The sequence below is a fragment of the Barbus barbus genome, assembly GCF_936440315.1.
Source record: "Barbus barbus genome assembly, chromosome: 22".
Classification (NCBI taxonomy): domain Eukaryota; kingdom Metazoa; phylum Chordata; class Actinopteri; order Cypriniformes; family Cyprinidae; genus Barbus; species Barbus barbus.
In genome coordinates this window covers 6,919,118-6,929,136 of record NC_136750.1, presented here as the reverse complement: position 1 = coordinate 6,929,136, position 10,019 = coordinate 6,919,118, and the positions used below count along the sequence as shown (strand labels likewise).

The 10,019-nt window shown below is 38.1% G+C and overlaps 1 protein-coding gene across 1 annotated transcript; it reads right to left on the bottom strand.

Annotated features, from left to right (window-relative positions):
• Positions 1–1,163: 1,163 nt before the first annotated feature.
• Positions 1,164–8,411, bottom strand: LOC306887989 (cyclin-P-like; the record flags this gene model as incomplete). Its single annotated transcript, XM_079446072.1, has 9 exons — positions 1,164–1,341; positions 1,613–1,791; positions 2,581–2,739; positions 2,824–2,979; positions 6,283–6,381; positions 6,456–6,625; positions 7,238–7,313; positions 7,464–7,592; positions 8,361–8,411. 9 exons carry the CDS (start codon positions 8,409–8,411, stop codon positions 1,164–1,166), a joined length of 1,197 nt encoding a protein of 398 aa, XP_079302198.1.
• Positions 8,412–10,019: the final 1,608 nt, after the last annotated feature.

Genomic DNA, 10,019 nt, shown 5'->3' with positions numbered 1-10,019 from the left:
TTCTCGCAGCGCGGAATGACGCAGCGCGCTCCTGTCAGCCAATCGGCAGCGCGGGTGTGCGCGGACATGTGAGGAGGAAAGCAGAGGAGCCGTGCGCACATGTTCGGTACTGTGCACTTACGCCCAATGAAAAACTGCTTTCAAGTGACGTCATATATACAAAAAAAAAAAACAAAGGAGTTGCCAAGTCCGTATTTTTCCGCGGTAATTAAGGAACTTTTTCGTGATTTGAGGGATTTTGTACAATGTAGAATAATGATTTTTTTTTAATGCATGAAGTGATTTAACCTTTACAGACTAACTGAGACCTGACAGCAGATAGAGGTCAAGCACAAACTTAATGCTACATGCCTATTAACATTTAAGCCCTTTTTGCGATAGGGAGTTCATCTTACCTGGTCCTTTTTTCCATATTTTTACAACTGATCAATTTTATTTAATTATTTTTTTTTTTGGACGGGGGGGGGGGGGGGGGGGGGGTAGGGGTAACCTTGTTTTTTGTCATGTACCTTATGTAATAGGCCGACAACTGGGAAATAAAATGCATAAATAAAAAAAAAAAAAAAAAGTACATTTAATCAGACAGCATGCAGATCTGGCAACCTTACACATGTCCCTGCTGAGAGAGTGTCATGTGAAAAGTGGAGTGCACGCAAAACGTGCATGAAGGAAAAAAAAAAAAAAAAAAAAAAAAAAAAAACACTTAATACATTGTGGAAATGAATAGAATTTCCATTGCGGTTGTGAATACAGATCATTTTTGTTTTTCACAATCTTAAAATATACTTTGAAAGCCCAAATTTGCAAAAACACTTAAAAACAGTAAGTTTCAAAATGCTTTAATTTCATAAGACACCATATTCATTTTTCGCCATAGCATTGAAAAACTCTTAAAAGCAACAAAACGCATAAATACACACTTTTTCTTTATCCTTTTACATCCAATGACTTAAGACTACCATAAAAAGTTACAGAAAACAATTCAGTACAAAGAGTGACCAGCTCTCCAACAGAGGCATTTTGATGTTCATTGATGTCCAGTGTAACAATCCTCCTGACTGGCCATATTCAGCATTTCTTTCTCTCACTAGAAAAGCAGCGCTATGCAGCAGACCTGAACATTTCAAGCCCCATTTGGCCTCCTCACTGGTGTTGAGAGAGCGTCACGTCTGAGGGCACGAAAGGCCCAGTAAGCCAGGGGCGGCTTTCAGGGCAGGGTGCAGGCTGACATGAAGGGTTTGTATAGATGAGAACTTGATGAAAGTGGCACGGGTCTCACGAGCATGTGCTCTCGCTGCCGCCATGGCCATGATCTGCATTATACTGAGGAGAGTTGCTTCACTGCATCGGAGATAGTGGGAAGAAAGATAATAAAATAGAGCCATTTCTCAAATCAACTTCAACATTTTTTAAATTGTGGAGTTTCAACAAGCTTAAAGTGAGATCATTCTGGGGATTACAGTTTTGTTTTTTAACGGCATGATCAAAGAAGTGCAGTCATGGCTTATCAAAAAGCATTTTAAAAAAAAAATCTGAACTTCTTGACTGATAGTGATCATTGGGGAAAATCAGTAATAGTTCTTGAGAGCAGTACTAAAGAACTTGTCCTGACCTTCCCAAGCGGATACTACAGGCAATGCACCAGGCCATTTCTCCATCAGGAGAGGGTGCTTCCTGCAGGATCCTGCGGGCCAGACGGAGGGCAGCACCTGCCAGCTGGGCAGGCAGAAACACCACACACTGCCCCTCCAACAACAAGAGCTCCAACAGGTATCGTGCCATCCAGACCACCTGAACAGACACAATTTAAGACCATATTTTAATATAAGACTACACTGAGGCAAATATAAATGGAAAGCATACACAGGCCATTTTCCTTTGATTTAAAAAGTGCATTTCAAAGTATTAAAAAGACCAGTACTTGCAGATAATGTAATAGTGAAATAAGAGACAGCTTAAAGGGATAGTTCACCTAAAAATTTACACTCTTTTACTCTCCCTGTTGCTCCAAACATGTAGGACTGACTGACTTCCTTCTGTTGAACACACTAGATGATATTATGAAGAATGTTGGTACTGAACAGTTGCTGGTAGCCATTGACTTCCATAGTATGAAAATAAAAAGTAAACATCCAACTCTTTAAAAAGACAGACGAAAAGAAAACTTGTTCAAAGGAAAAAAAACAAAAAGTAATTTCTATTTTTAATTTCCTAACATCCTACATATAATAGTACATAATTTAAAATGTAGTGCTTTTACCTTTAACAATTTTTTATATTAAGTTTCACAAATGGAAAATTACTAATATGCACAAGTCTTGACAAATTAGTCCCTTTACCATAAATGTTTGTCATTTCATAAACCATGTTTGACAGTAAGCCATATTCTAACCAGTCGTTAACCATATTTTAAAAGACTATTAAACTACATATGCACAAGTTAAATTAGTTGCATTTTACTTCATTTAAACTATTTTTCCATTTAATTGCAAATAACTTTCAGTTCACACTTAAGTACATATATTTTTAAACATCTGTAATTAAATGCACTAAAGTGTACTTTACACAGACTTAACTGACCTTGTCGCTGCAGTGCGCAACGGAAGCAGAGATAAGAAGAAAATGAAGAGGGGGACAGTGATAGAGATCAAACTTGAGCCCAGTTAAAACCCTCCTCTCCATCCGCAGCAGTTGTTTCTTATTGTAGGCGTTTTCCATCAGATAGCAGAGCTCTGACACCTGACAAACATTACCATGTTAACATGTCACGTGTACCATGTTAACGGTGTCATGTTTATTTTAAACATTTAAATACTTAAGTACCTCTGGTAACAGACATTCCTCTTTTTTAGCAGCCAGAAAAAGACAAACCACACCCAGTAACTGCAGGCCAGAGATGGACACTTTGATGAGCCTTAGTGCTCGATTCAACAGGTGAACTGCCAGATACAACGTTTCTTCTGAGAACTGAAACACTTCCTGAGGTGAAAACAAGCATCCATCACAAATTCAAAGACATTGCAATAAGATCTTATTCAAACAAACCAAGAAATAAAAAATAAAACAGTGGGGGAAATAAGTATTCAAAACTTGAACAAATGTTTTTATTAAACATGTCCAGTGCAGCAATTCACATTAAATTGACCAGATGTTGGTATTAACTCAAATCTACACAGATAAAGAAATCGTAAAATTACAATCCATAAAAAGTTAATGAAGTGAAGAAAAAAAAAGTATTGAGAGAACAGAGAAAAAGCAGTACACCAAGGCAAGACAAAGCAAGACAACAGCTGATTTCAGTAATTAGTTCAACCTCCTATTTATGCAAATTAGAATCAGCCAGGTTAATCAGTTAGAAAAAGCCTTACCCACCTCCGAATGCAAGTATACAAACATCTCATGATGGGTAGAGGCAAAGAGCTTCCCAAGACCGTCGCAACAAGATTGTTGTGCTGCATAAAAATGGTAGTGTTACAGACGGATTTCACAACTCCTAAATGTTCCTGTAAGTACCATTGGGTCCATTATACTCAAGTGGAAAGAAAAACTCCAACCTGCCACGCAAAAGAGCTCCTCGAAAGATTTCTGATCAGAGTCAGAAGGTTAATCAAGAGTAATCCAAGAGCCAAGGACCACTCGGAAAGAGCTACAGAGAGACTTGGAAGCAGCAGGTACAGTTGTCACAGAGAAAACTATAGGCAATGCACGCTCACCTCGGAAGGCTCCAATTTTGAAGAAAAAGGCATGTTGAAGCTCGTTTGATGTTTGCTACAAAACATTTGGACAACCCTGTGAATTACTGGGAGAATGTAGTCTGGTCAGACGAGACAAATTGAACTTTAGCAATAATACCACACGCCATTTTTGGAGGAGAAATGGCTCGGTGTATGACCCTAAAAATACCATACCTACAGTGAAATTTGGAGGTGGAAGCATCATGGTATGGGGTTTCTCCCCTGTTTCTCTTCTCATGGTACTGGTAGAATACATGTTATTGAAGGGAAGATGAATGGAGCCATGTACCGGGAAATTCTTGAGGTGAATCGGTTACCATCCACCAGGATGAGGATGAGACATGGATAGACATTCCAGCAGGACAATGATCTAAAACCTACTGCAAAAGGAGACTCGGAATTGGTTCCAGAAGAAGAAAATAAAGTTGTTGGGATGGCCTCAATCACCAGACTTCCACCCAATAGAGAATTTATGGAAGGAATCCAGATCAAGATTCACAAGAGGGCCCCGTGGAACATTCAAGATTTGAAGACAGTCCGTTTAGAAGAATGGACCAAAATCCCACCTGCGCACTGTGAATGATTAGTTTGTTCATACAGGAAGGGTCTTGAAGCTGTTATTGCAAACAAAGGCGTTTCCACCAAGTATTAAGTATAATCTCAGTGTGTTAAACTCTTTTCCTGTCATTTCACTTTATTAAACAACTTTTTATGGATTGTAATATTCAATATTTTTTCTCTGTGTAGATTTCTTGAGTTAATACCAACATCTGGTCAATTGCTGCACTGGAAATGTGTTTAATAAAAAAAAATTAGTTCAAGTGTTGAATACTTATTTCCCTGTGTGGGTGGGTGTGTGTATGTAATATCTCCAAAAATATTGGAACAGTAAGGCCAATTCCTTTATTTTTGCTGTAGACTGTAAACATTTGGGTTTGACATCAAAAGACTGAGATGAGAGATTAACATTTCAGCTTTTATTTACAGGTATTTTCATCTGGATCTGATACACAACTTGGATATCACCTTTTGTTTGAACCCACCCATTTTGTTTTGTTACCAAAAGTATTGGAACATGTGACTGACAGGTGTTTTGTTGCCCTGGTGTGTCCTAGTAAATGATTATTCAAACAATAAATAGCACTGAATGTCTGTGCTCAGTTTCAGATCCGTGCAGACTGCATTTATAGTTAGTGAAGCTGAGAGAAGATGGGGGGAAAAAAAAAAAAAAACATTGCACAAAAACTGGCAATAGCAAGTACAACCATTTGGAATCTCCTGAGGAAGAAAGAAACCACTCGTGTACTAAGTAACACACATCAAACGGGTAGACATCAGCAGTTGACGACAAACATTGTGACAGCTGTAAAGAAAGACGCTAAAACAACTGTTAGTGACATCAGCAACAACCTCCAGAGGGCAGGAGTGAAGGTATCACAATCTACTGTTCGCAGAAGACTTCATGATCAAAAGTACAGAGGCTACACCAGAAGATGCAAACCATTCATTAGCAAGAAGAATAGGAGACGAGCCTCAAATTCTGGGACAAGGTTTTATGGACTGATTTTATGGACCAAAGTGAAGGAAAGGCTAAAGTTTGGAGAAAGAAAGGATCTGCTCATGATTCCAAACATACAAGCTCATCTGAAACCGTGTACATTATAGTACACATTACACAAGTAATGTAATGGTTTGGGCTTTCATAGCTTCTTCTGGGACAGGCTCATTAATGTTGTAACATGATGGCAGCAGCAAAATTAACTCAGAAGTCTACAGAAATATTTTGTCTGACAATTTACAGAAAGATGAAACCAAACTGATTGAGAGATCCTTCATGCAGCAAGATAATGACCCAAAACAACAAAGGAGTTCATCAGGGGCAAGAAGTGGAAGGTTTTAGACTGGCCAAGTCAATCTCCACATTTAAACCCTGTAGAGTGTGCATTTTACCTTCTAAAGAGGAGACTGAAGGGAGTAACCCACCAAAACGGAAATAGGCTGCAGTGAAATCATCACAAAAGAAGAATGCAAAAGTTTGGTGATGTCAATGGGTCACAGGCTTGATGCAGTTATTGAAAGCAAAGGATTTGCAACTTAATATTAAGTCCTTCACTTTAATCTGTTAATTCTATCTGTTCCAATACTTTTGGTAACATGAAAAATGGGTGGGTTCAAACAAAAGGTGCCATCTTCTAAGTTATGTTTCAGATCCAGATGAAAATACCTGTAAATAAAAGCTGAAATGTTAATCTCATCTCATATTCATCTTTTGATGTCAGACCAAAATGTTTACAGTCTACAGCAAAAATAAAGGAATTGGCCTTACTGTTCCAATACTTTTGGAGGGCACTGTATGCGTGTTTTTATAATACATGCATACATACACATACATACATAATTGGTCAAAAGTTAGAATTTAAGTTATGCTCACCAAGGCAGCATTTATTTGATTGAAAAGTCAAAAAAAAAAAAAAAAAAAAAAAAAAAAAAAAAAAAAAAAAATAGCAGCTGAACAAAAACAGGTCACACATCTGAATATTACACTTACATGGACTTGAATTAGCCAGTCCACCAAGATAGCTCTCGTAGTGTCACTGAAATGCTTGGGCAGGTCAGCGTTTGGGAGAGTACATAGTAGCTGACTTCTCTGCAATCAGATGAAACAAACACATGACCACAATAATGGCGAAACATCAACAGTACTTTGCATGTCATCCTTACCATCATGTCTGAAAAGATGTCCCATGCGTAGGTCTCGTCATAGAGGAGCCCCAGCTTACTGATGGCTACTTCCACTTCTCTGCGCAGAAGCTCAGGCATCAGTTCTCGCAGACTAGGTGGACCTGGCAACCTGTTCAGATACTTCAGCAAAGCCTCCTCTTCATAGACATCTAGCATCGTTGCTAAATAATAATAAATGTCCAATTGAGAGACTATAAAATGTTTTCTGGATTTCAGAAAACCTAGGGTAATGTCAGTTTGCTTGAAACTCAATGCAGGTAATGTGATGGAATTTTCCATAATGTGTTTTAGGGTTAAAAAGGAACCATCCGTAAACTCAACAGATAATGTACCTGACAGAAGGTAAAAATGTCTTCTTACAGAGTAGAAATGAAACATTAAGGAACACAGTTTGTGCTACAGACATGAATTGAGCATCCAAAATTATATATATTTTTTTAAATCAGGGAAGAATCCTAAATTGCAGGGATCAAAGTAATATTTAGGTTCCAGAATGTCGATTGCTTGGAGCATTGACGTCAAACCTGGACGACTAATGCTGCATTCACATCCTATCGGAATTCTTAAATGAGCTTCCTAGTCGGAAATTGGACATGAATGGCCTTAGAGAGACCTTATATGGCCAATTCCCAACTATGAAACTCTTATTCCAATAGTACGTGATTGCAGCATAATTTACCATTGGTTCCCTTGAGATTTTCCTGGGGTGGGGTTCTGCTACCACCCAGAAAAGCAATGTTAACCAAGCCATCTCGGGTTACCTGAAGGTCCCGACTCATCCTGTGGAGCGTAGTCCATTATGATCCCATCCACTGCAGATATGGGAATTCTTCGAACCTTAAGGAAAAACAGAAATGCTAATCCTGTGATGGCAGAATGGTGATAGCACAACATTTGAAGACCCACCTGTCTAATGGACTGATTTTCTATCCATTTACAAATGGTAAGTCACACCTTGGTACTTAATGACATAAGAGCAGCAGTTACCCATCGACTCTCCTGTGTAGGTTTGTAGTGCTGCCCGTGTCCCACCTCCTCTCCTTCAGCAAACACCCTGCGCTCCCTCAGAACACAGGAGTTTGCCCACATCCGCAGGGGCACTAGTCTGTCATCAGTCTTTCGAAGCACAAAATGGTTTCGTTTATTCATAATAAGCTTGTAAAGCATTAACACTTAAGCAGCAGTTTTCAATACATGCAAAAGACCTGCAGGAATAGGTCATTCTGCATTTGTGGTGGCAAGTGGTGTCCCTCTACTTTACAAGTTGAAAAAATAAAATAGAGTTTGAGAGACTGCATTTGTAACAAAATACACATGTTCCCGCCATACCTCAGAGAGGTATCATGGAATGTAATTGCAACTATATAACATTATCACAAATAAAGTGGTTATCTTGTGAATATAGATTTTAACATGTACAATTGTATTAAATGGTTAAAATATTAAAAAATTGTCCTCCAAATTCATGTCTGTGGTGTTGTAGTGTTGGATGTTGGGTTGAAATCAACTAAAGTTCTTGCATTTTTTTAAACACCACAACCATTTCGAAGTTCACATCTGAGGTATAACTCTGTAGTTTAATTTCGAACAAATAGTTTCTTCAAGTAATGTTAACCACAGACCACGTTTACGCAAGATAAAACCTGCTGAAAGAAAACCGTGGGAGCTTGCCTTCAAGGTCAGTATTCAAACTGATCTCATGACTAAAAACACATGAAATCTGAATATTCTGGTCAACTCGAGTGTGTGTTCAGATATCCATAATAACGTAGCATATACTGGTGAACTTCTCCTGTTGACAGATTTCCTGGTCACATTTTGGCCATTATTCCATTTACATAGCAGGTCTAGCAATTAAAGTGGAGATTTTAAAAGCACTCTCACCATATGGAGGTCCAACAGTTGCCTGGAATCACAAAACCCAGTTCGAGTCATGATTCACCTGGACACTACAGCTACCTGCACACACTGAATCTGCAGCTGTACACTGGCACGTACCATCAGCTAATTAACACCAGAGGCACTAATAAAGCTTACTAATTGACCCTTCACTAAGCCCCGCCCTGTGCCACAAGTTTGCTTTTGTCATGCAAGTCACCCAGACCCAAGACAGACCCAAATACCATATATTTCCCAAACATGTCTTATTCCCAAATGAACACATAAAATAATATAAATGTAATTTACATAAAAAAACTGACATTTGATTGAAGAGAGCTACTTGTGAAGATAAGAGTCAGTTTTATTGAGCATAAAAATCTTAATTTATCTAAGTTATATAATACTATTACAAAGATTTGATCATGTTAATGTTTAAAAGTGTGCAATATTTCATTAAAGGTATTCTTATCACTGTTTAATTTCAAGTTAATTTCCACGACAAGAATATGTTTATGAATCCTTTGGATTTCTGCAATTATTACTCATAAAACAATCATAACACAATCTGACTAAACTAATATCAGACAAACAATTGTTATCGAATACACGGAGTAACCATTCACGGTGCAAAGTAAGTGAATGCTTCTAGATCCTCCTTCAACAGCTAAACATCTTGCAAATGTTTCCTGTAACAGACTTTTGACAAGCTTTGAATTCCTCCCCATAAATCTGTTACAGTTCTCCAGTATTGTCTTGATAGCGCGGCCCATTTATGCCACAGCATCTCAACTGTATTAAGGTCAGGACACAGGGAAACATATTTTATCATCCATTCATGAGTAGAGTTATCTGTTTGTTTTGGGTCATTGTGTTGTTGCATCACCCAACCCAATCTAAAGCTTGAAGACATGATCTGCGGTTCTGACATTCTCCTGTTAAATGTCTAGATTCGCTTTAGGATTCATCGCTTCTTCAATGACTGCAAAGCACCCATGTTCTGCACTGAACATGCAATCAGCACTGTGACTGACATGGCCAAAGAAAAAATACATCTTTGGTTGTAAATCCAAAGCAGCAGTGGTTCTTAATCTTTTACTTGCATGGCTCTCCACTGTCTGAGATATGTTTTTCTGATACTTCAGCTGTAAATATGACAAAGCTCAACCCTCATTCTTAGCTAAAATGACTGTTGTACATTATTATCCAGGCGACTGCTGAAAGACTCCATTATATATAAATATATATGTATTATTCAAATAAATTTTAACAATTAAATGTTTAAAGTATAAACATCTTCAATAAAACTAAAATTGTGAACGTTTTAGCCCTTGAGCCCTAGCCGAACAACACTTTGTGTCTCAAAATCTACTGTCCACTTGGTTAATTTGACATACCGTTGGGTTAGTAAAGGAGGCAGACATCATACTGTTTTTGGTAAAAGAATTTACTTGCATGTATGTCCTAATAGCAAAGCATATCCCACAGCACTCTGTAGCCAAAAAAAAAAAAAAGTTTGCTGAAATATTTCAAGTTTCCCCCAACGTTTGCATCCCCCGCACTAAAAAAGCAAACCGAGTATCAACGATGACATTCATGATTGTTCATCACATTCAGAACAGAACAGTCGATGGTTAAATTTGCTAAATAATTTCACTTCAAAGC